The 26569-nt window shown below is 43.8% G+C and overlaps 1 protein-coding gene across 13 annotated transcripts in view; it reads left to right on the forward strand.

Moving 5' to 3' along the window:
• Positions 1 to 26569, forward strand: part of ARHGEF11 (Rho guanine nucleotide exchange factor 11) — a 113070-nt gene that overhangs the window by 41412 nt on the left and 45089 nt on the right. For all 13 annotated transcript variants that reach the window (XM_053916172.2, XM_053916180.2, XM_053916182.2 and 10 more), the window contains exons 2-3: positions 23669 to 23757; positions 24717 to 24815. In XM_053916172.2, the coding sequence (XP_053772147.1) occupies positions 23669 to 23757; positions 24717 to 24815 (188 nt within the window). The remainder of the gene's footprint in view (positions 1 to 23668; positions 23758 to 24716; positions 24816 to 26569) is intronic.

A 26569-nucleotide genomic window follows, 5' to 3' on the forward strand; every position in this document is an offset into this window, starting at 1 on the left:
CAACTCCTTAACAGTTAAGGAGTAGTTACATTTATACAGTCCTAAAATTATTTCAGCCCTTTGAAGGCAACCGTGAGGTTGATGTGGCCCCCAGTGAAAATGAGTTTGACACCCCTGTAATAGGGGGAAGGATAAATTTAGTCTTTCCCCATTAAGTATGATGTTAGCTGTGGGATTTTGTTTGTTTCTTAGGGAAAGGGTGAAATTTAATTTGATAGGTGCTCCAAGCAGCAAATTCTTGTGGAGAGAAGGCGAGAGAGGTTCACAGTGAGATTCAGCTACTGAATATTAAACTGGGGTGGGGTGCTTTTATAATGGAATGAAATGGCTCAGAGCTAAGATTACAGGTCCTGAACTGCTTAGTGTGTTTTGACCTTTGCAGCCAGGGAGACTGGCTTCACCCTCTGCAGAAGTTTGCCCCCAGCTAGTTTAGAGTAGCTGATGAATTTGCATTGATAAGGAGTCTACTCATGTCTAGGTCAAATCAAAGTTCAGACTGAGTTTGTAAGCCAGGAGAAATAAAAGAAGGGCATTTGTCCCTCTGGGTACTTTAAGAGTTTAGCAAAGCCCTGGCTGGTGTGGCTCAGTGGATTGAGTGCCAGCCTGTGGACCAAAATGTCACCGGTTTGGTTCCCAATCAGGACACATGCCTGGGTTGCAGGCTAGGTCCCCAGTTGGGGGAGTGCGAGAGGAAACAGATTGATGTATCTCTCCCACATCGATGTTTCTCTCCCTATCTTTCTCCCTCCCTTCCCCTTTCTCTAAAAATAAGTAAATAAATTATCTTTTAAAAGTTTAGCACAATACCACTGACCTCAGGATAGCTCTCTTTGAAGAGCCCCATTTTCTCATCACTATGTTACTCAGTACTTTCTGAATACTGTTGGCTCTTTGTGGGTTTGCTTTTAACCTCTCATTTATACATTGCACAAATTTAAGTCTTTTTGCCTGTGTCTCCAACTCCTCAAAATTATAAATTTTCCAAGGACAAGAATTATGCCTACACTTTAATATGTGCCTCAAATGTTTAAATCACTTCTGTGTACCAATAAATACTGTAGTTATTAAATATTGATAATAGTAAATGTGATCATAAATACAAAGGTTTCTGAGCCATTTGGGAAGCATATTAAGTTTAAGTCAATTTTGTGCTTGATAAGCAGACTCTTGGAAGAGATGAGGTCATATGAAAATCATGATTTTAAGGTTTAACACAGACATACTTGGGTTTTTAGAGATATGTTAGTTCTAAGCTGCCCCTAGAATTTATTTAAGTTTATGCTTAATTATCTGCAGGTGACATACCAGCCACATACAGGTTAATGTTCACTTCCTGTGGACTTGAGCTTAAAACTCCCACTCCTGAGGCAATCTTAGGACCCAACAGTAGCTGGGAGGAAAAGCTTTCAAAAGCAAAACCAGGCCGTGCCTTTTATTCCCTTTTCTACCTTGTGAAGAAATGCAGCAGGACTCAGTGCTGCTAGTGGAAATTGGGTTCTTTCACAGGGTCACGTGATTCCACGCACACCACTTAAGGGAGATTTTGTCATGGTAAAGTTTATTCTGGTGGAAATAGAAAGCTGCCCCTGGGTTTCCATGTCCCATCTCCAGCCATCCCCCATCATGGAAAAAATCCGATCTTTTCTTCATCAAGGCCAAAACAAAGGCCGGCGTCCATAGTTTCTGTTTCATATTAAAGCTTAGTCCGTTGGAGCCCGTATGGTCTGCTGCAGCCCCCGTGGCTGCTAGTCTCACATGGTTGCTATAGAGAGAACAGGCAAACAGTGGGGCAATCATGTGTTACTGGAGAGAGACAGACAGACGGACAGACAGACACCAAGGCCTCTTCTTGCCTGCAGAATGCTTTTTTCCCCCTAAGCCCTGAAAAGAGTGACAGAGAAACCAGATTCTGCCATTTCTACCCTGTGATTATAGTGCTTTTGATGGGATGCTCACTTGTTCCCCACCTCCCTCCGTCAGTCCCACTGTGTGTTCAAATCAGAATCATCCTCAGGATTGGAAGGAATCTGGACTGTCCCGTAATTAATCTGACCCTCTGATTCTTATCCAGGCGATTGTGGGGCTCCATCTTGAAAATCTCCAGTTTTTCTTTGGCTGTCTGGTCCCTTAGATTGTGACTTGTGCCAGTGGCCATTTGTTAGCTGGTTTGCCAAACAAGTGGATTGAACAGTAGGTTGTGTGTAGGATCCTGTATTTTGTAGTGGATGGTGTGTGTGTGTGTGTGTGTGTGTGGTGTGCCTGTGCAAAACAAACAAAAACACCTCTTTTATCCAGCTGGCCAGCAGAGGAGGAGGAAATGCAAAGATTTCAAAAGTGGAAGTCACATTATCTCCTCTCAAGGAGTTTACAGCTTAGTTGGGGAACCCAGAGATGTGGAAGTACATTGATTTCAGAATCCTTAGAAAAAGAGTATCAAACATGCATTTAATACCCAGATGAGGTCTTTACAGAGTGAGTAAACTCCAGGGATGTACTCCTCTTTTTTATCACTCTGGATCTTCAAATACTACTTGAAATCAATGATTTGAATGATTGTGTGTCTGTTTTATACTGATTTTATTGTAATAAGCTACCAATAGTAAAGAGGGCTGGTGTTATACTTGCCTAGGGGGAGAGGTTAACCAAGAAAGGAAACTCAAGGAAAGCTGCTTGGGATTAATATGTTTTAAGTCAGGTTTTGATGGGAGGGATTGGGTTAGTACCAGGCTGCTTTGGGGCTTTTCTCAGTCTGGTCTATCAGCCATATTCTGGGGTCTCGAGTGGCTTCAAGAAATTTCCCGGACAGCCTTCAGTTCTGGCCTCTGAGCTGTAACTGTTCAGAAGCCCTTTAGGATGATAAAGTCTACTCCCTATTAGGGTGCCACCCCTTCCCTATCCTCTGCACTGTCCAACATTAACTTCCCTGGAGGTGATTCTAGGGTGTTGGACCTGCTGAAGGTCTTCAACATAGTGGAGGTGGGGGCTGGGAACAGCCCTGAGACCACTGGGAGCAATAAAGGACAGCATTCTGTTTTGTAATGGTGTGTTCAGGGCATCATTGGGGCTAAACTGAGCAAATCCACCCCCCAAGTTATGGACAGTAACCCTGCAAGAAAGAAGGAAAGTGCTGCACAAAGTACCCTTGCGCTGGAGGGTGAGATAACAGGAACATATTTTATATTCCAGGATAGAAGAGTAAAGAAGGGAAAAACTGGCATTCATTCCCACTAGCCCAGATTATGAGGAGCTGTGAGAGGAGGAAATTTCCTACAGGACCCCTCCAGGATCTTGGAGAATCCTAGATTCCTTTGGACTTCTAGGTGTCACCTTTTTCCTCCTATCTCCAGCCAAAATTGACCCCTGTGTGGAGAGACTGAGGTTGCTGTTTACTGTTCTACCAGATCCCTTTCATTTTCACGTTTTGGGTCTCACCCAGGGAACTCCCATCTGATGTCATCTCTGTGAGAAGTAAGGAATGTAATGAAGGTAGGGATCTCAACAATACTTCTCCTTCTGTAAAAGTTATTTTCATCTCTTGCTGCCATTCAGTGTTAATTATATTCGTGAGATGACTTCTTTCCTCCCTCACCCCTCCTTTCCTTAGTCTCCTGGAAATGGAGTAGGGTTGGAAGAAAGGAAAGATGGAAATTCCCATTGCATCTCTCTCTCTGCTCTCTACTGTGCAGTGGTTGAGATGGGGTTTGGGTGAGGAGGGTGGGAGAGGTAGAGAGATGGAGTCAGCCTTGGAGGGAGAGACCGAGAGACTGCTGAGCCAATGGTATGGGCCTAATTACTCCTCTGCCTTAAGCTTGCCTGTAATTGTGGTTTCTGGGAGCCAGCATGTCCTGGAAATCTGCTGGGACAGCGGAGATTTGGGATGGAGTTGAATTTTCCACTTGAAACAGTTTGCCCAGCACCCATTTTTGGTTGGAGGGTATTGTGAATCCCTAAGGCTCAAAAGGGGCAATTAGAATGGTTAGGACTACCAAGCCTTTTTTTTGGAACTGGATGAGAGGTCATATACTCTCAAAATCTGGACATTTTGAAAAGTTCAGAGAGGCACCTTCATCAGAGAGGCTATCTTCATCAGATAGCAGGATCTGGTGAAGAGTCGTGTGCTAGAAGTTAGGAGATCAGTTCTAACCTTGAGCACAGGGCCTTAATGTTCCTGCACCTTAGTTTCCTCATCTTGTTGTTTGATTTGAACGTTTGTGGGGGGTTTTTACAGGGATATTCCTACATAATAGGTGGGGAAATGCTAGACCCTTTTTTCCCATGGTGGTGATAATAAAATAGCTAATATACATTGTATTTATTGTATACCCTGTGCTAAATGCTTTAATGAATGGCACCATTTAATTTCATAACAATCTAGGGAAGTAGTTACCCACCTCTGCTACAGACAAGAAAACCTGAGGTGGAGAGATTACAAATCTTGCCTGAGGTCAGAGTCAGAATCATGACCACCAAGCAGTGGTTTGATTCTAAAACCTATGCTTTTGACCAGCAGACATAAATGGTAACCTGCATTGTGTTTTTACACTTACGCCAGGAAACACACAGAGCCAGACTGGCTTAGTGAGGTCTGGCTGTTGGACTTGGAGTCAGGGAATCTGAGTTTCAGTCCTGGCACACGGCCCTCACTAACCCCGGGACCTCAGGCAAGTGCTTTATGTTCTCTGAACTGGAGCTTCCTCATGAGATACTGCCCAGCACAATACCTGCCACCCAGCAGTTGTTTAATAAGTGTTAGCAGAATCTGAACTTACTTAAGGAGAAATAAGCAGCCAGTCCCTGCCACTTTGAATTTAGGATCTGAGATTTCAGAACACTGACATAGAGCAGATCTATGGCAAAGTAAAATGAATGGTGAGTACTCTCTAAACAGGGAGCAAAGCATTAGCAGAGAAAGGGTTTTGAGGTTAAACTGCTTGGATTCAAATTCCAGCGTCATCTCACTCACTGGAATGCACGAAATAGGCAAGTTACTCCTTTCTGTAGCCCAGTTTCTTCATCTGTAAAATTACAGTAATAGTATCAAGCCATGGGGCTGTTGTAAGGATTAAATAAAATAAATAAGAATGGCTAAGAATACTGAGTTCTTACTGAGAAGCTGGCCCAGGCCTAAGCATTTTATTTTTATGTTTTCAATAATTCGGTTTTAATAATCCCATGAAATGGATACTATTACCCCTATTTTAAGGGTGAGGCACAGAAAGTTTTAGTAACTTGTGTAAGGTCACGTAGCTGTCAAATGTCAGGGCCAGCCTTTATATCTGGGCATGAGGCTCAAGAGCTCACACTCCCAACCATGCTGTCTCATCTCAGTAAGTGCTCGGAAACATGCTGGCCCTTATCCTCACCATTGGGATCCACCTCTCAGTCAGTCACAGTGCTTACTAAGGGAGTGTGCTTAGACCCCGCCAGTAACTGTGGTCTCTGTCACCAAAGCTCGTGGCGGGCTTTCTGCTCTTAAGTTCATTATTTATTTAGAGGAGACATGATCACTGTGGATGACATAATTTGGAAACAAGTGCTAAGAGATACAACATGGATACAAAATGTAGCAGAAATTAATTTAGTTATTAAAAAGGTCATGGGAAAAGTTGGGCTACTTTTAGAAAACAGCCTAGAGAAGATAGTGTATACTTGAGTTCAACCCCACAAACTGGGCCTAAGGGCAAGGGTGAGCTGTTGGCAGTGCTGGAGTTTGGGAGGAGTTAGAATTTCACAATTGTCATTCATCTGTCAACAAATTTCCAATGAGTATGTACTGTGTGCCTGGCCCAACGGAGAAGATCAGTATCAATTGCCCAGTTGCCATTGTTTCTCAGTCAGTCCAGGTGCGTTTCCTAAAGATTATGTCTTGCAGACTGGTAATACCAAATTGAAATACTTTTACTGCTCTGCTCAGGGCGGCCCCTTGTTGACATAATAAAATCTCATGTAATGTCCTTTGTGCCTGGATATAATCAGAGTACATTTTCCAGGTCCTTGGAAAGGAACTGCAGGGACCATCTTGTTCATCCATTCCTGTCCCCATCATACTCTTTATTTATGAGGAAACTAAGGCCTAGAACTGAGGTTATAATCCAGAGCTTAAATCCCAGGAGACTTTATTTAAATGACTCTGTGCTGCCTGACAATACACTGAGTTAGTGTAAGGTGTAAATGCTCTCAATGTAACTGCCTAGAACAGCTGCTTCTCATTTCTCTTCACCTACAAGGGGGTCGTAAGTCTGTCTCCCAGTGCCAACCATTTTTGTCTTAACATTGCTTTCACTGTTGTGCAGCTCTCTCAATGTGAAGGACATAATTTACTAGGAAGAAGTATGACAACAGCAGCACTTGCTGGGAGTAGCCAGGGCCACCGCTCTAAACCGTGTCTTCCCACAAAATGTCCTGGCACTTCCTCCAGTGGAGAAGCCTGCAGCTGGTTTACTTTCTTTATGTGTATAAGCTGGAGTGGCAGGCTCCATAAGTGTCTGGATAGGTGAGGCCACCTTGGGTTTGTGGCCACTCCACCTCCTCTCAGGGGGAAATGTGTCTTGAGATTGTTGCTTGGAGTTGTCTTAGGCGGGTTTATGTTTTGACAGCTTTGGCTTGTCCAGCAGTCTCAGTCCCATCAGTCAACATGAAGGATGGAAGAAGGGCCATGTGGTGATGAAACTGCAGTGACAGCTACAGGAATCTCTGGCTACTAGGGAAGTTGACTCATATTTTCTCTGGCAGGCCTTCTCTTAGCTTCCTAACCAACTGTGTCTGTAAAGTGTCCTTTGTAGAGCTCGGGTTATTGGTGGGCCTAAGCCAGTTGGCTAGAGATAAGGGTGCTGAAGAAACACAAATTAGAAGATGTAAGTCCCTCCTTCAGAACACGTATTTTATTAGAGAGACAGAACCCAGGTAGAATACTTGGTGTGCTTATAGCATAAGTCAAATGCTTCAGGACTAGAAGGATGCAAAGAATATGTTGACCACTCCTAAGTCATCATTAGAGAATTAATTGAGGAAAGCTTCCTGAAGGAGGAGAATTTCCAGGCAATTTTTACAAGGGTGGAACGAGGAATTTGTGGGAAATCTCTTGCAAGCTTCCCCCACCCCAACGCGACCACCGACCACCGTCTTTCCTTTCTCTGCTTCTGGCAGGACTTCCTGACATCACTAGCTAAGAATGTAGAGGGTAGGGACACTCAGCCTGTGACACTTTGGTGTCCCTGCCTCCTGATTTCCGTTTGGTAGCTTAGATATTGTAACTGGGTTTGCGTCTCTGGAGTTACCTCTGCTGCAGAAAGGTGCTGCCTCCCTGGAGTAGGAGAGGATTGCAAAACAGAGCAGCGGTCCCACCATCCGCTCAGGTTACTGCCACAAGGTATCTGCTGCTTCATGGTTTAACCTCAGCAGTTTTAAAACCGACAGGCTTTCCTCTGCTTCCAAGTACTTTCCTATCGATTTTGGTATGAAGTCGAGGAAGGCAACTAATTTAATCCACCTTAAATTAGAAAGGTGAATCTTCTGAACCATATGACAAAATTTTTAAAAGCAAAATGAAGACTTCTTAGATTTGCCATTATCTTGGGTTAAATGTCTAGTGTTTGTTCTTTATTTGTGCTGGTAATCAAAAACTGACTCAAATAACAATTGTATTTATAGGAAGTAAAAAGCAAGGTGTGCCTTTAAGAAACTCAGTCCTTTGAAAGTTTTTACTTGTATTTAAAGTATTATCATCTCCCAGGAAGATTTATTCAAAACTTCAGAACATATTTACTTATCTTTTCAGGAAAACTTTAGGTAAAACAAGATATGCCTCTCGAGTGATTTTTGGTTTACAAATAATGTAGTTCGCACAGTGTCCTGTGAGAAGTGGAAGGCTTGGTCTCCCCATTTATCAGCCTGGAAGCTGAGGCTTAAAGGTGTTATGTGGCTGATCCACGGTCACACAGTGGGCGTGTGAGCAAGGAAGAAACTTCATTCCACAGACTGAGGCCCATTCCATTCCATCCTCCCCAGCCTCGGGTCCTGTTGACAGGGGCTCATTCTTTATCTTGACAGCTATAGGCTTTGCTCTTCCTTGTTCCTTTGCTTTTGTTAAAACCAGGAAACTAGAATAAAACTATTCTTAGCCATCTTGGAGACATCACCAGTGCAGACTGTCAAGTGCTTCTGGATTATTGTTAGGGAAAGCGTCTGCTGGTTTTTTTCCAGTTGGATGAATTTAGTTCTCCTGAGTGCTCTGGGTACAGGGACCTGATATGCCAAGGAAAAATTGTGAGAGACAGAGTCATGCAATGTTAGAACAAGAAAGGACATTGAGATAATCTGGTCCAGCCAGTTCCTTGTAGGGGGATGAAGCCTGGGTGCTGAGAGGGGAAGGTTGGACTTCGATGTCAGGCTGACTCGAGTTCATGTCCTGGCTCTACATTTAATAGTTGTGTGTCCTTGGGCAACTTATACAACTTCTGGGTCTCCTTTTCCTCTTCTGCTAAGGAAAATAACTGTCTACCTCGCCAGGTTGCCGTGAGAATTAAATGAATGCCTGTTGCATATTAGATGCTTATTCTATTGTATATAACTTTCTCCTCTTTTTCCAAAGGTCTACAGAAAGATAAGGGCAGACTTGGTCTAGAATCCAGATGTCTAGACTGTCCATTCTGCCCTCTTGCCACCTTAGCCTGCTTCTTCCTTGCTGTTCAGTGGTTTCCCTTCTTTGTGACACACACGCGCACGCACGCTGGGTCTTCCTGAAACTAGTCTGGATGATGTTGTCTGGAGTTACATAGCTACTGAATGGCAGCATTAGCACCAATACCCAACTCTCCTGGTCTCCTCCCGCTGTCCTGAGACACTGTTTCCATCAGATAACAGGTTGATGGAGGATACATAGATAAAAGCAAATGAATGTTGGCTAAAAGTAATAGTCAGCAGTAGGTCATCTGCTTCAGAGGAGATCCATAAGGTGGTTGCATCTATATTATTACCTGACTCAAAATTTGTTTACTTTGTGTTGCGAGTCAGGATGTGATTGCTTTGGGAGTAGCTTACTAAGTATGCGTGACTTAGGGTCTTATAACAAGCACAGCAACCATTTTTCGAGCATTGCTGTGTGCCAGGCATTGTGCTAGATACTTTACTTACATTGCACTAGTTCTTACAGTGGCCCTGCAAGATGGGTGGCTAGTATTCCAGTTTTGTAGATGAGAAAACTGAGGTTCACAGAAAGTAAATAATTTTCCCCGAGTCACACAAATGGTCAAAGCAGAGCCAGAATGTAAACCCACTCCTTCTACCTCACGCTCCACCATACCATTCCTCAATATCACTTTGAATTCAGGGTCCTAGCCCAGGCATTGAGTTTTTTCTGAGTCAGACAGGACAAATTAGGTAAATCAGATGTGGGTCTGCATCTGTGATGATAGAGCCCAGAAGGCTGGTGCAGTGTTGGGTTCGGAGTGAAGAGAAGGGTGCACAGCTGAGTTGTGTGGAATTGTTCTCTCTGCTAAGTGCTGAAGATGGCTGCGCCTCAGCGGGGCTCACTTCTTCCTCACTGGGGATACAGCGATGAATTTGGCATGCACTATCTCTTCAGGAGCTCACTAGTCCAACGAACAACGAGGAAAGGTCAGCACCCATGTGGGAAGTGCTTTGGCAAAAATATGTACCAGGTGCTGTGGGAAACAGAGAAGTTATCGAAGGGGTGACTTTGGGCAGGCTTCTAGTTTCCTCTGACTGGTCTGAGAGCCAGAGGCCTTGCCATGGAAGAGAAGGCAGAGCATGGCACAGCTGTGACCAAAGGAGACCAGACCAGCACTGTCTAATAGAAACAGAATGCAAGCCATATGTGTAATTAAAAATTTTCTAGTAGCCACACTAAAAATGAGAAACAGGTGAAATTAATTTTAATGTACATTTACTTTAACTCAGTATCTTCAAAATCCTGTTATTTCAACATGCAATCAATATAAAACACTACTGATATTTTATATTCCCTCTTTTTGTCCTAAGCCTTTGAAATCTTGTGTGTATTTCATACGGTATCTCAGTTCTCAGTTCAGTATCTCAGTTCAAACTAGCCACATTTCAGGTGCTCTGTAGCCATACAGGCCTCTCAGCTCCATAAGACAGTGCAGGACTGGAGAGGTCACCCTCTCGCAGCCCACTCCTGGCAATCTCAATCAATATCTCTCTCTCTCTCTCTCCCTCTCCCTTTCCCTCCCTCCCTCTCCCTCTCCCCTTCCCTCCCTCCTTCCCCCCTCCCCCCTTTCCTTTCTCTTCTATTCCAGTGGCAGGGCTCTCATAAAGGTACACATCATCTCCACCCCACCTGGTCTCTGGGCCTTTCCTTTTCCAGCCCGCTGTAGCCACACCTGTCTTTTTAGAGGCAGCTAATCTGATTCTGTTACTTTTCCTAGAAAGCCTTTTTGTAAAGCTGGGGTGGTCCAACCTTTTGGCTTCTCTGGGCCACACTGGAAGAAGAAGAGTTGTCTTGGGTCACACATTAAATGCATTGCAACATGTAATCACAAAAAAAATCTCATAATGTTTTAAGTAAATTTGCGATTTTGTGTTGGGCCGAAATCATAGCCATCCTGGGCCGCAGGTTGGATACCCCTGCAGAGTAAAATCCTGCCCCAACCTTTTCCTTTTGGCATACCCTATCTAACTGAATTCTCACAGCAGCTCTGTGAGATAGGTAGAGCAGGGCAGGTGAATTATCCACATTTTTTTTAAATCCTTGCCTGAGGATATATTTTAATTAATTTTAGGGAGAGAGGAAGGGATAGAGAAATATTAATGTGAAAAAGAAACATAGAAGGTTGCCTCCCTTATGCTCCCTTACCAGGGATCGAACTCACAACCTTTTGGAGAACAGGGCAGTGTTCCAAACAACTGAGCCACCTGACCAGGGCTGTCCTCCACATTTTAGGTGGAGAAACAAACTCAAAGTTTCCTAAGATCATCCAGCTAGTACAGTAAGTGATAGAACCAGCTTGGGAACCCACATCTTCTCAGTTTTATCTCCTGTTTGTTCCTCTAGTCCAACCCTTCCCTCTCCTCCCCTGTGCTGCACTGACAGCCTCATTGGAGCTGCTGTTTCCAGTTCCTCTTGTGCCTTTGCTTATACTGTTTCCTCCCCCTAGAACATCCTCCCACAGCAGAGCTGCCCATGGGCCCTTCCCTCGGTCCCAGGCTCTAGAGAAGGTCAGCCTCCTCTCTGATCCCTTTAGTGGCCATCCCCCGCCCCGTGTAGTTACTAACTTTTTTTTTTTAAGATTTTATTTATTTATTTTTAGAGAGAGGGAAAGGGAAGGAGAAAGAGAGAGACAGAAACATCAAATGTGTGGGTGCCTCTCAATCACCCCTCACTGGGGACCTGGCCCGCAACCCAGGCATGTGCCCTGACTGGGAATTGAACTGGCGACCCTTTGCTTCACCGGCCCACACACAATCCACTGAGCCACACCAGCCAGGGCAGTTACCAACACACTTTAACACACATTTTCCTATTTAGTGGAAGTTTCAGTGCTTTGTGTACAGAGCTGAATTCTAGAAATCTGGGAGACTGAAGTCTTTAAGAGCTTATTAACTTGTTCTTACAGCCAGAGTAAGATGTCACTCCCTGCTGAAGGTCCACAGAGAGGCTTAACCCCTTCTTTACTCCGTTCAGGCTTTGTTAAAACTATGAAATTGTGAATTAGGTCCTAACTTACATTGATTATGGAGATCATTCAAAACTTTCTGTTGATGATAAGTGTATTTTTATATTTTGATGTCTACAAAGTTTATTTGCATATGTTATCTAATTTCAGTACATGTATTGAATATCTGCTGTGTACTAGGTTCTAGTACTAGGTTCTAGAGCTGTTGCATGGTCTAGAGAACAGGAGACAATGAAGCTTATTAAACAGGGAAAGAAAACATTAAACAATTTTTAAAAAGCATCCAAATAATCCGTTGCTATCTAGTTAGACATGCAAAGGGAAGTTTCAGGGAGATCCAGCCTAGTGGGATGTCAGAGAAGGCTTCACTGAAGAAGAGTTGGTTACACTATACAGTGAAAAGTGAATATGAGGTCTCTTGGCCAAGGCAGGAGAGAAGGCCCCTGGGGTTGACATATAGTGAGCAAGGAGGGGAATGATGAGAGATGATGAGGCTTGAGAGTAAGCATGAGATCATTACAGAGGACCTGTTAGGCCATGTTAAGGACTTGGAACTTTATACAAGGGCAGTGGGAAACCACCGAAGGGTGATACATGTTCTAGGCTGGGTGTTTTTTAAGTCACGATGACCGCATGTAGAGAATGAATGGTTTCTGGAGGAGTGGAAGCTAGAGTAGATGTGAGGATACCGGTTCTAGGTGAGAGATGCTGGTGTCTTACACCAGCCTGGGATGAGGAGGTGCAGAAGTAGGTGGATTCCAGAAATATAAATAGGTATTATCAGTAGGACTTGGCAGTTGATTAGAGGGGGGATATCAGAGATAACTCAGATTTCTGGCATAACACTGTTTTCCGGAGAAGGAAATGTTTCCTCAGGAGCAGAGCTAGGCTTTGGTGTAGGACACTGATTTCAGTTTGAACATTCTCACTTTGAGGTGTTGGTGAAAGTGATTTGTTCCTCCCAATCCCCCTTTGAGGAAAGTGGGGTTACCCACATTTGTGATTGAGAAACTTAGGCGTGGAGAAGTTGGGCAACTTGCCTGAGGTGACATATCCAGGAGAAGGCTGGGACTGAGCTTGAGCCTGTACAGCAGGTCCTCAAACAAAGTTGTTTCTCTCATTTGGTTACTGTATTTTTCGGACTATAAAACGTGTACTTTCCCCCCAAATTTGGGAGGAAATGGGGGTGCGTCTTATAGTCCTCATGTAGCTTACCTGGCTCACTGGGGTGAGGGGGGTGGCAGTGGAGCGGGGTCACTGCTGCAGGAAGCCAGCGGCAGCAGGAGTGGGGCGATGCTGCGAGCCCTGGGCTGGGAGGCAGGAGCGGAGTCCCTGCTGCGGCATACTATAGTGCTAGGGAGGAACTCCCATCATGCTTGGACAGGTTGGGATGGTGGGAGCTGTAATTTGGCAACAGCTGCAGAGCCACACAGGTTGTACAAAACTGCTGTCCCCATACAAGAGTGTTGCACAACCTGTGGCCCTCCAACAGCAGATCTCCCCATAACAGTGTCGGCAGCAGATCCCCCCATAACGGTGTCGGCAGCAGGTCTCCCGGTAACTATGAAGGACACAGTGCTGATAGTTCTGTCATTACTGTATTTTGTTGTAGAAAGATACGATAGCGTACCGTAGTCTCCTGCTGAATCTACCGTAATTGTGGAAAGATGTCAAAGCAGAAAAGGATTTCTGCTTTAAAGGATGTTATTAAATATTTTTCCACATTTTTTTGCTTCAGAATTTTTTTTCCTATTTTCCTCCTCTAAAACCTAGGTGTGTCTTACGGTCCGGTGAGTCTTATAGTCCGAAAAATATGGTATAGCGTTGATGAGATGCTATAGGACTTTAGCTCTTAATTTAGATCAGTCTGTAGTAAAATTGTTTTTGTTATACATTGTTTCACTGCAGTTCCAAGAACCTATCAACAACTTTTAAGTGAGCGCTTACTGTACTTTATTCTTAAAGCCATGCTTTCCAAACCACACCACGTGGGCTGTATGCTAAGTATTAAATGTTGAATCCAGCTAACCAGCCCTCTCGACATACCTACCAGTTCTCTGCTCCCTCCACACACACTTGTCTGCCACGTCGTCTGCTCTGACAGTCAAACAGTCCTCACATCTCCTAATCTTGAAGAGACCTTTATGGAAGTAGGAAGAAGAGCTTTCCTGGCTCTGCCCTCCCTAGATTTAGAATACACCAGAAGTTGTTCCCTCTTTCCATTTATTGTTCACTCACTATTTCTTGTCCTGCTCAACTCAGTTCTGACACGCCGGGCACAGGTCACCCCTTAGGGTAACGTTTGCATGGGACTTCGGATGGTCAGTGGTTGTTGGTGCCAATTCAACACCAATTTGGGGTACAGTGAAGAAGGAAACTTTATTCAGTGCAGACAACTCAATTGTGATACAATGCAGCTGTAGAACAGCTCAGTAGTATTACAGATCAATTATGAAGCAGAGGACAACAGCACAGCTGTGAAATGGCTTGGGGGCCAAGCAGCCCTGCTCTGCTCCAGTCTGCCCCTCCTCCTCCCAGACTTCTGCTCTGCTCCGCTCTGGAAACACAGTCTTTGATGAAAAGGGAAAGTGAGGTCGGTCTCTCCTAGCCAGAGGGGAGCTGACTTACAGAAAGAAGTTCCTGCCCCCGGTCCCTGATTGGCCAGTGAAAATTCTGATGGGGATATAGCTGCACAGCTACTATTAACCAAGGAGAGTCTCAGTCTTATTGGTTGAAATACAATTCCAGGAACTCCTTTATAAGGGTTGACTCAGACGGCAGGAAGGCAGGCAGGCAGTTTAATGCACGCTTCTCCCTGAATTGTGGCATGTGTGAGAGGCCCCTGTTTAGGAATGGCTGCTAGTTTTAGAATGGCTGGGGGATTGTTTGTTTGTTTGTTTGTTTGTTTGATTGATTTAAGCCCAGTTAGCCACCAGGAGTCCTTCTTGGCATTTATCTTCTTTTTCAGTGTCCACAGTACTTTCAAAGAACTTAACAAACATTTGCCTCTTTGATCCTCACATCAGCTCTGAAAGAAAGGACGTGTATTTTCCTTCAGCAAACATTTTTGGAGCAGGCACCCACCATGCACCAGGCACTGTGCTGGAACTTGGCTGGTAATACAAGGATGAATAAGACTTTGTCCTTGTTCTAAAGGGGTTTTAGGTCTCTGGGAAAACTGAGAAGGCTCAGAAGTTAAAGGACTTGTTCTGAGAGTTCCTTAAAGTTACGGTCCTCTGAATAAGTAATAATCTGGTGTGCTTGTTAAAATAAAAATAGAGTCTACACACAAACCTGCTGAATTGAGTCCCTGGGATTGGAGCCAGTGGTTCATATGCTGCTCTACAGCTACTAACTGATCCAGTTGAAATCTGAGCCTTTTCTGGCTGCATTGCCAGAGACTTTCCTCCCCATTTGTCTTCCCCCTGGTTTTACAGATGAGAGAGCTGACACAAGGAGGAGTCAGGGGCCTTCAGTGACTTAGAGATGGGACTGGGGTTAGCGCCTGGGTTTTCCTGATTCCCAAATCTAACCTTTTTCTGCAACAGAGTATTAACTTTGCACTCTGGTTCTGATTGAAAGTACTTTCTGTGTCCTTTTATTTCTAAACATATTCAATTGTATAAGCTCTCAGGGAACATTTGTGTCATACTCTGTCAGCAGGGATTGTCTGCAAACAGGCCTCTTCCCCTTACAGTAGGGATATACAGGCCCAGGAGGCTGTGTTTGCCAGCCTCACACCACAGGGAAAATTCTACCCAAAGTCAGAATCCTTGGAGAGTTAGGGTGCCGGGAGGCTGCTTGAAGCTCCACCCCGGCAGATAAGAGAAACCAGCCCAGGTCAGGGTTCAGTGAGTATAGACTTTATCCAGAGCTAAGGCTCTGGTAGGGTAGCTCCTTCCTTGGTTTACTGCTGCTCCTGGCCTTGGGAAGGGACTCAGGAGTATTCCTTTACTCCAGATTCAAGAGATGTAGGTCAGCCTATGTATAGTGTGCTTTTTATCTCTACCTCTCTGTTTATCATATGTATTATATCTTTATATACACACATACCACATGTATTCTGTATCATGCATGTCATGTATGTGTATACACATGTGAAGTGTACGTAGTACGGGTGTGTATTTGTACGTGGGTGCATATGTGTGTATGTGTATAAAAAATAGGAGAGAAGGTCTAATCTGCATATGGCCACAGGTCATAGAACTTCCTGTTTAGGATCACAGACTTTGAAGTCATACCAACTTTATGCACATCTTAACTCCACTTATTTAACCTCTCTATTTGCTTGTCTGAAAATGGATGTACTACCTACCTCAAGAGGCTTTTGTGATGATTAAATGAGGTAACATATGTCTAATGTTTAGCACAGGGCCTGGTAGGTAGTAAGAACTTAATCATTATCACAGAACAAGGATATTCAGGCCTTTTCCCCATTTACACTTTTCTGGTGGGGCGGGGGTAAGGACAAAGAGACCAGGAACCTCCCACCGAGGGGATTGATACCACCTAGCTTCAGCCGATTGTCATCATGTGAAACTGTAAACCAGTGGTGCCAGAGCTTACGCGTTTTCAAGAGAAACCAGAAACCTGTATTTTTTTAATGTGAAACTGCCTGCTTTTCAAAATTTAACAACTAATTATTTTTAAATACACACATATACACAACACAAATCCATGACAGACCAATAGAAGGGAACTATGGCTGGTTCCCAGTTTTCAGCTTAGAAGGCTGGAAGGTCACCAGATATTTCCTTGCTGGATCACACACCCTCTAGGCTAGGATGAGGAGGGTGCGTTCAACATGTATTTACAGAGTGCCTGTTCCGTGCCTGGCACCGGTCCGGGGCATGTGGGAAGTACACATTGTAACCTTTGCCCTGTAGCAGAGAGGCAGGACTAACACACCAGATAACAGGCAGCAGTGTGGGAGGTAGGAACACTGGAATGTGGGCTCATCATAAAGAAAAGGATGAGGAAATGGAAGATTTCCATGAACTAATATGGAGTTCCTTTGAGGCTATATTAAATGAAAAAAGCAAAGTGTAAAGGGTGTAGGATACTACCTGCTGTGTTAGAAATAAAGAAAATAAGAATATATGTATTTGCTTAGTTTTACAGAAACACAGAAAGGAAAGGAAACCAAAAACAAATGAAAATGGTTACTTGGGGAGGAGTGGGACTGATTATACTCCTAATATTTCATTTTGAGTTTTCAACTATGTAAATGTTTTAACAAATCCAAGAAAATGTAATAAACCTGAAAAAACAAACCCTAAAATTAAAGTGTAAATATAAAAAGAAACCTAGCCCTGGCCGGGTAGCCAAGTTGGTTGGAGCATCATCCCATATACCAAAGGCTGCAGGTCTGATCCCTGCGGCACATACCTTGGTTGTGGGGTGAGGGTGGGTACAGGGGACAACCCATCAATGTTTCTCTCCCATGTTGATGTTTCTTTTACCCCCTCTCTTTCTAAAAATCAGTAAAAATGTATTTTGGGACTCAGACTTTTTTTAAAAAAAGAAACTTAAATACATTTCAAATTGATAATATAAGAAACAGTTAATTCAAAGTAACTTTCACACAGTACTGCTCTTTAGTGGGACATGGTCCAAGGACAAAAAGTAGCATAAGGGATTCTTGAACTTTGCTTAGTAAGCTTGTCGTTGCTACTGTTACTGAGGTAGCAACTCCAGAAACTATCTTGTATTAAAGAGTAGAGCAAACAAGTAAATATATTGCTGTTGTTTGGACACAGGTTTCTCGCTATGGGAAAAGGAAGAAAATATAAAATTAGGGAAGATGAGGAAGAACCCTGTAGTGTTAGAGTTAAACTGGAGATTCAGTGTGAGCTCACAGTTTTGTTTCATTTTGTTTCAGATTTTATTTATTTATTTATTATAGAGAGGAGAAGGGAGGAAGAAAGAGAGGGCGACAAACATCTATCATTGCCTCACATACATGCCCCGACTGGGGACCAAACCCGCATGTATTTGGCATGTATCCTGACTGGGAATTGGACCAGGGATCTTTCATTTTGCAGGACAACACCCAACCAACTGAGCCATGTCAATCAGGGCAGAACTTACAGTTTCTTAAGAAATATTTCCTCTGTGTCCATTGAAAGGGCTAGAAGCAATGACAGCTCAGTAGCAATGAGCACCTGGCACCCAGATCTTGTTTCTACATACATTTCCTACTAAAAGGAACCAGCACTCCTTAGAGAACTGTTCAATTCCAGGTCTGGCATAGGGAAAGTACAAGGTGAGTCTGTACTATCTTTCTATGCTGGAAAGCAAGGATGCACACACTCAGAGAGAGGGAGAGATGGAGGCCATCATAAAAGGCACAGCATATTTTAGGATCCTGTAGAGGTAGGAAAAAAGCAAACAAATGATAAGAGTGAATTTGTGAAGGTATTTGGATCCACTAGATGAAAGAAATGCCTTTTATACCAGGCAATTGCTGTGCGCGTCTGAGAGTATAGATAAGGAAGGAAATTGCCGGTTCTTGATGAAGGGTACACAAGGAAAATAGTATTGGGGGAAAGTTAGTCTGTTGGGGTAGAGTGCTGGTAGAGACTGGAGAGTGGAAACGAGGTTATATATAGTCGTTCAGACTTGAGGCAATGCGTATCGGGTTAAAACGATGGACATCAGTGATACAAGGAAGAAACAATTCTGGGAAACATAAAAGTACTTACCAGTCTCCATCACTGACTGGTTATATGGGGGGATGAGAAGTTGGACCAGAAAAATTTGTCTCGTTGGTACCATTTAGAGTCACAAATTTGGGGTGTAGAGGGTGGGTCTGGACCTTCTTCCTCTCCATCAGGTTTAGGCTGATTAGAATCTGATCTCTGTTGCCAAATTATTTTCTTGTTGTTGTTAAAGATTTTATTTATTTTTAGAGACAGGGGAAGGGAAGGAGAAAGAGAGGGAGAGAAACATCAGTGTGTGGTTGCCTCTCACACACCCCGTACTGGGGACCTGGCCTGCAACCCAGGCCTGTGTCCTGACTGGGAATCGAACGAGCAACCCTTTAGTTCGCTCAATCCACTGAGCTACACCAGACAGGGCTCAAATTTTGATGGGAATGTCATCAGGAAGAGGGAGAGCCCACCATTAAAGTCTATTTCATGCCAAATTACCTTCTTTCCCTCCTCCCTTGTGCTTAAGAGTTTAACCTTGGTCTTCCAAGTCTCTGCTCAGACTTAACACCTGCTGACCCAATAGCCACTGTATCTGCTGCTATCACTGTTTCTTCATCCTTCAATTCAATGGTAGTTCTTCCTCCTGTAAGCTCTCAAAGAGAAAAAGTATTTTTGCAAAAGTATTTTTGCAAAAGTATTGTTGTGATTATAGTTAATGTAGTAATCTCCTTTCTCCCTCACCTATGGGTTTGTTTTTTGTTTTGTTTTAAGGATAATTTCCATTTTATTTTGTACTAGAGAATTTTCCTTCAGCCCTTAAGGACTTAGCTCCTTACATGGACTTTGGTGGAGGCCATGGGGCAGCACCCACAGTTCTACATTGGGGCGGCAGTATTTGCTCATTCCAGGCATCACAAGAGTGATTCCTGACTACCTTGCTGTGAATGGCATGACTCACACAGTAATGTAGTTTCACATACAGCTTGGGAAGCATAGATGTTGAAGACACTCACTTGGAAACATCCCTAATTGCTGCGACCTCTCCTGTGTTTCAAATGATGAACTTCTTGATGGTCTTGTCCTTGGGTACAAAGAGTAGGCTACTCTTGGCCACGGCCCTTTTTGGCACAACCATTGTTGCTTCTTTTCTTGGTCATGTTGGAAGCAAGGAACCGAGAGCCCTTATAGGGGTTTTTTTTTTTTAGAGGAACTTTTTTGAGAGAGAGAGAGAGGGAGGGGGGGGGGGGAGAGGGAGTGTGCGTGTGTGTGTGTGTGTGTGTGTGTGTTTAGAGAGAAGGGGGAGGGAGGGAGAGAAACATTGATCAGTTAGTTGCTTCTTGTATGCCCCCGGACCAAGGACTGAATCCACAGCCCAGGCATGCGCTCCAACCAACTGAGCTACACTGGTCAGGGCTTTTTATTTTATTTTATTTTTGTTTTGTTTTACTAATTATTTTATTTACTTACCTTTTATCTTTATTTTTTTTTTACACTACCTTTTAGTCCCCTTAAACCCTTCTCCCCCCGAACAGTCACCACACTGTTGCCCATGTCCATGAGTGGTCAGGGCTTTTTAGAGAAACGTTTGATGGCAGCTGAAATTATCCTTGTCCATGCCCCTAACAGCCATCTGCAGCCAGGCATGTGGACCTTGAGTTATGTGCAACAGCTTACAAGCCAGCTCAAGAGCAAACCAAACGAGGTGAAGAGTTATCAGACCATTTTTTCTAGGCTTTAATTTGGACATAAGAAGCCAGTTTCCTGCAGGGTCAGGAAGGAGACCTGAACTGTCCCAAGATAAAACAGGCTTTTTCCTCAGGTAGTGAGGAGGGAGAGTTCAAACCCATCTCAGTACCCAGTGGTGGGGTGTTGTGGATCTGAGCAAAGACAGGATGATGAGCAGCTGGAGTAAAAGACCTTTTAAGGTCCTTTCTGAGAAGCCCTCTCTGATGGGGGTGGAGGGGCAAGGTGGAGCTGTCGTCACTCAGTCTTTGTACCGAAGTTCTGTATGTTTATCTCATCCATTACCTGCAAATGACTGTGTCTCGTTCATTTCTGTATCCCCTAGTACCTGGCATAGTGTCTAGAGCAGCACTGTCCAATAGAACTTTCTGCAGTGATGGAAATACTGTATTCTGCACTGTCTAGTACAGTAGTCACTAGCCAGATGTAGCTATTTAGCACTTGACCTGTGGCTAACACAGCTGAGAAACTAAAATTTAAAAATGTTTAAATTTTTTTAAAAATATGTCTATTGATCTTAGAGAGGAAGGCAGAGAGAGAGAGAGAGAGAAAGAAACATGGATGTGAGAGAGAAACATCGATTGGGGCCTTCCATACATGCCCCAATCAGGGATTGAACCCACAGCCTAGATACGTGCCCTGATGAGGAATCGAACCCCCAACCTTTTGGTGTACCCAACACTGCTTCAGCCAAACTGAGCCACACCAGCAAGGGTCCTGGGTTGAGTGCTGGCCTGCAAACCAAAAGGCCGCCAGTTCAATTCCCAGTCAGGGCGCATGCCTGGGTTGTAGGCCAAGTCCCTGGTTGGGGGCATGCAAAAGGCAGCCAGTTGATGTTTCTCTCCCACATTAATGTTTCTCTCCCTCTCTTTCTCCCTTCCCCTACCTCTAAAAAATAAGTATATAAGTTTTGTTTTAAAATGTAAATTTTAATAGTTACATGCAGCTAGTGACTATGTGTTGGATAATGTAAGTCTAGATTCAAGAACTTTTTTTCATTTCATTGAGATATAATTGACATACAGTACTGCATAAATTTAAGGTACATTGTGACGATATATATTGTGAAATGACTACCACATTAAGTTTATTTATCATAGGTTCAGAAACATTTATTAAATGTTGAACTAAATGGAATCTTTACATTGGGTGAAGAGGTGGGGGTAGTCAGGGAGTGATGGAAAGGGTAATTTGAAGGAACCCAAGACTTGTAGCTCTGTAAGTTTACCTTCTTGTCTGGCTTATAGACACAGTAATGAGAAGTAGAGTAGGAAGAACATCTAGGAGAAGGAACAGTATGGGCAAAAGCAGGAATCAAGAATAGGACGGAGCCCTCACTAATCAAAACCACCCCACCTTCCTGGACCCTGCAGTCTCATCTGTACAAGCCTACCGACAGGTGTACAGGCAGTTCCACTGGATGTTGGTGCTGCAGGAAGAACAGGTCCTGGGAGCTGTGGCGGACAGAAGCTGACCAGCATCAGGCAGCCTGTTAGATGTCATGGCTTAATGGCTTAGCTTGAAGACAGGACAGCCTTTCTCTGAAGTGTAATAGGGAAGCTCTGAAAGGTGTTAAGCAGCAAAATGACAGCATAAACTTGCATTTTAGTAAGCTCACTCTATTCCATTTTGGCCAGTTTCCATACCTGGGTCCATTATAGCTCAGTTGTGGTTTTTCTTTTGAACCAACCATTTCCAGTGTCTTGTCTAGTTTATGTCTTGTTTTGTTTTTTATTTCTCTTCCTCCTTTCCTGTATTGCTCTCTCCTGGGTCCCACGCTCTCTTCTTCCTTGATGTGCTCTCTCTGATCCAAAGATCAGCCAGTTAAAAGCAGTCTCACCTGTCCAGGGAAGAGGGGTGCCAGGGTGAGGGGAGGGAGAACCCCCTCTTTTAAATTTCAAAGTTATTTATTTGTATTTTATTATATTTATTATTTTGGATAGATAGCACCTTCACATGATTCAGAATTTAAAAGTTATAAATAAGAATATAATGAAAAGTTTTCGACTCTATATCCTTGTGCCCCAGGCACTCGGTTTTTCCTTCTCAGAGGCAACCGATGTTATGTTTTTTTCATACCATATCAGAGATATTTTAGATTTTTTATGCATGTATAAACAAATATTTTAACAGGTATAAACAAGTAATTTCCACCCTGGCGGATGTGACTCAGTGGACTGTGTGCCGGCCTGCAAAGTGAAGGGTCTCTGGTTCAATTCCTGGTCAGGGCATATGCCTGGGTTGTGGGTCAGGTCCCCAGTGGGGAGTGTGCCAGAGGCAACCGATTGGTGTGTCTCTCGCACATCAGTGTTTCTCTCCCTTCCTTCCTCCCTTCCCTTCTCTCTAAAATAAATAAATACAGTCTTTTTTTAAAAATAATAATAATTTATTTTTCTTCTCTCTTAGTCACTTTTTTCCTTTCCACATAATTCTGCATCTTGCTTTTTTCACTCAGCATCATGCCCTAGAGACCATTCCCTATGGTATATGAAGAGCCCCTCATTCTTTTGTAGGCTGAATACTGTGTCATTACATTTATATACTGCAATTTATTTAACCAGTCAGCCATCGTGAAAGGTTACTGCTTTCATTGAATAACCTTCTACATAGTCATTTGCTATAGGTGTGAATAGGAGGCCCCTTCGGAGGAGCAGCAACCATTGATTAGGACCTGGCAATTTGGACACTTGTCTAAAAAGGAGAGACATAGCAATGATTTGAGCTTTTACTATTCTGCAACGTCCTGTTAATAACAGGATATCAAGCAATAAATTTTCTGGTTTGGTGATCTGATTGGTACCTTGAGGTCTTAGGATCTTAATTTCTAAGCAAGGTGCCTCAGAATGGCAGGAGGGACAGGGCTGAATGTGGAGTTGGAATACTACCACCAAACAGACCAGATTCCCGTTCTCCTGTGGTATCCACAAGATAAATGGAATTTTCAAAGGTTTGAGTCATTGTTATACCCTTCTTTCTAGAAAAGTGTACAAGTTGCCAGTTACCTAGCAGGCTAGTATCAAATGCCCAGTTACCCTCCTAGAGACGTTGTTTGGGAGAGGGGTGAAGAGATGAAGCTGAAGCGGGGGAGGTTATTTCCGTTCCTGCCACTGCAGCCCTCTGCTATGTTCATGCAGGCTTCTGTATGTTTTTGACTCGCCATACCCTTGCCCTCCAGTCTCCCCTTCCTTTACCTAAAACTAACTAGCTGTTTGTTTTCTCCTGTCTTTTTCTTGGCATTCATTTTATCTGTTGCTCTGTTCTGTTCCATCAACCCCATTGCAGCCTGGTAAGACCCAACAAGTGTATGTATGTGTGCACATCCCATTGTTGCTGTTATCTCTTTGTCTCCTGGCTCCAGGAAGGGCTGCTTCCCTTCACACCTTGCTGGGTATTAGAGAGATCATATTTGCCGTGCCAGCCTAGGATTCCAGATAAGTGGCGTTGCTAGTAGTATAGACGTGGCTGATCTTCCACCAGGTCAAGTGGGTTTCAGGATGAGAGGGCTGGTCTCTCAGTGCCCAAAACATGGGGCCACTTTTTGGTAGGGTTTTTTTTCCACTATGAAATCGGTCCCTCCCTGCCCACCTCACTGATGTGCTTTTATTACTCCTCCTCCAGGTTAAGTAGCCTGTCTTTGGGAGATTCGGCACCTGAACGCAAGTCCCCTTCCCACCACCGTCAACCCTCTGACACGTCTGAGACAACAGGTAACCTCTTTCTTGGGGCATTACCACATTTTAACACAGAGGTATATACTCATACACACAAATCCATTTACCCCAGATGTAAAACAACTTAGCTTATCCATGAGCTCGTAATGTGTGCTAAGTGTTGTTACACGTTGTATATAAATTTCCTCATTTAGTCCTTACATCAACTGTAGAAAGTAGGTCGTATTGTCCCTGTTTTACAGATGAGGAAGCTGAGGCTCAAAGGGATTAAGAAACTGCCCAAGTGCAAAAGCTTATACTGGACAGAATTAGGACCTGACAAGTGGGTTTTAACTCCAGAACTCATGCTTTATCCGTTACAGGAAGCTGTCACACATACCTGCACACATGCGTGTGCCCAGTACACACCCAAGAGGATGGAGACAGTGGGGAGTTACAGCCTTTCTTATTTCCTATGTTTTTGTATGGATGTACTTGTGAAAAAACGGATTTTCTCTTGTCATTTATCCCTCCCTGGATTTGGCAAGGAATCAGCCCTGAGTCACCACCCTGCATAAGTTTTCCAGCTTTACAAAGAGTCATCAAGCTCTGGTGTCCCACGTGCTGCAGTCATTGGATGTAATTTGGCGAAAACTTGCAGTGTCACTGGGCTTCAGTCCCAGGACTGCTTCTCTGTAATGTTAGTCTTCAGCCTGGAGTCAGCCCTGCCCCTTCTTCAGCCAGTCTCACCCAGACAAACACAGATAGACTGACATGTACAAGACAGACAAGCACCTCAGAGAGGGTGATTTCTTGTATGGAATGCAGAATTGATCACTAAGAGGGGCATGTTGTTGCCATAGCCCCTGGGCATGATAAGTCTGGGGAATCTGGTTAGTCCGGAAAGGCCTCTGGAAGAGTCAACATGGGGCTTTCCTGCGACGGACTTGGCTTGTATGCACTAACCTTGCAGTGACAATGCCTATCTAACCCTCTTCTTTCTTACCACTCCCCAGGTCTTGTTCAACGCTGTGTCATCATCCAGAAAGACCAGCATGGCTTCGGCTTCACAGTCAGTGGGGATCGCATCGTTCTGGTGCAGTCTGTGCGTCCCGGTGAGTATTGCATCGCTCCTACAGTGGACAGTTCTCACGAAGCCACCTGTATGTGACAGTGCTGTCTTTCTTAAAGAACTTATATGACATTTCTCTCTGAGGGCCTGGGAAGTCATGGGGAGCACCATTGAATTACTATAGAACTAGTTCCCCCCGGGGGCATCTGGGGAAGTCTCCACGGTGCTCAGCCACTAGGCAGAATTTCTAGGGAATGACACTTTATGCTCACTTCCCCTGCTGGGAAGTGTGTGAAAACAGCAGAATTCCCTTAAGGTCACCAGGCAGATGCTTGGTTGCCCTCCAGGGGAGCTCCTCACACTGGGTCAGAGGATGCCACAGAGGGACGGAAGACCTGCTTTCTCCCTACTCGCCTTCATATCTCCTCACTCAATACACAGGCCATCACTACTCTGCAGCTGAGACAGCCACACTGATCCAGATGTATCTGCAAGTACAATTAACATTAAATAATAAATTACCAAAAGATAAATGATATGTGGAGGGTGGACAGTATGGGAGGTGACAGTGTTTGGGTAGTTTGTGGTTCAAGACATAGTATATTTCTTCTGATCAATTTGGGAAAGCTTCTTAGAAGAAATAGGATTTCAGGAGTAGTTTGAAAGATGGAAGTGAAAAACATTGGCAGGGTAGGGATTTGGTGGGAAGGGAGTAAATATTGGGAGGACGTCGTCAGCAAGTCAATTAAGTAACTAATTAGGTATGAAAAAACTTCAAGTACTTCAGAGTATGGTTATATGTCAGGTGAAAGAATTGTTGTTGGTAACCCAGGCTGCAGAAGACATGAAATGGGAGTGGGGGAGAGTCTAAAGCAAGTGTCCCAAAGAGGACTGGACAGCAGAGTAGCAAATGAGGCTGGGTCTGGTGACATGGAGCATTATGGGCTTGGTTTAAGGAGGATACAAGGAAAGGGGTAGGGAGCAGGCTAGCGTTTCACACTAAGTACAGTGCAAAATGGGAAGGAAAATATGCTGTAAGTAATTTTGGAAAGATTTGAGATTTGTTTATGGGAAAGTCAAAAAGAGAAGTCAAAGTTATGACCAAAATGAGGTAAATGGATCATGCAAGAATATAAACAATTATAGCCACCTAACTTTTATCAGTGGAAGTTTTTTTGTTGGTTGTTTTTATTTTTGTTTTTCATATCCTAGGGTAGAGGTCTGAAGGTACGTTTATTCTTTGCATGCTTTTTCTCCCAAGGTTCCTGGACTCGGTGAAACAGCTAGTGGGACTGCCGGTCACTTGTACTTTGCCTCCCTGGTCTCTGATAGGGGAAGCTTGGGGATGCAAGTTCAGCACTTCTTCAGTGTTTCCTTCTATCAGGCCTGAGCAGAGTCAGACCCCAGAGAGGAAAGAACAAAAGGATGGGTTACAGCAAAATAGGAGTTTTGGAAAATAAGTGCATGTGTGTGTATTTTGGGGAGGAAGGAGGAAGGGACCTCATTTGGATTGGCATTGAAATCACAAGATTAGGATCCTCTGGTTCACTCTTTCTCAAAATGTAGTCTTTCTTCTGCCTGTATCAGAATCACCTAGGTACCAGAATGGTTGAGACCAATAGTACTGAGCCCAGCCTCAGAAGTACTCAGTCACTCGCTGGCAAGGGGGCCAAGGAATATGCTTTGTAATAAATTCCCCTAGTGATTCTTGTGCTTACTGAAGTCTGAGAACTTCTATTCTAATTCCTTAATTCTAAAGAGTTAAAAAAAATTTTAAGTACTAAATTATTAGAAGTC

The sequence above is a fragment of the Desmodus rotundus genome, chromosome 12 (assembly GCF_022682495.2).
Source record: "Desmodus rotundus isolate HL8 chromosome 12, HLdesRot8A.1, whole genome shotgun sequence".
Taxonomy (NCBI): domain Eukaryota; kingdom Metazoa; phylum Chordata; class Mammalia; order Chiroptera; family Phyllostomidae; genus Desmodus; species Desmodus rotundus.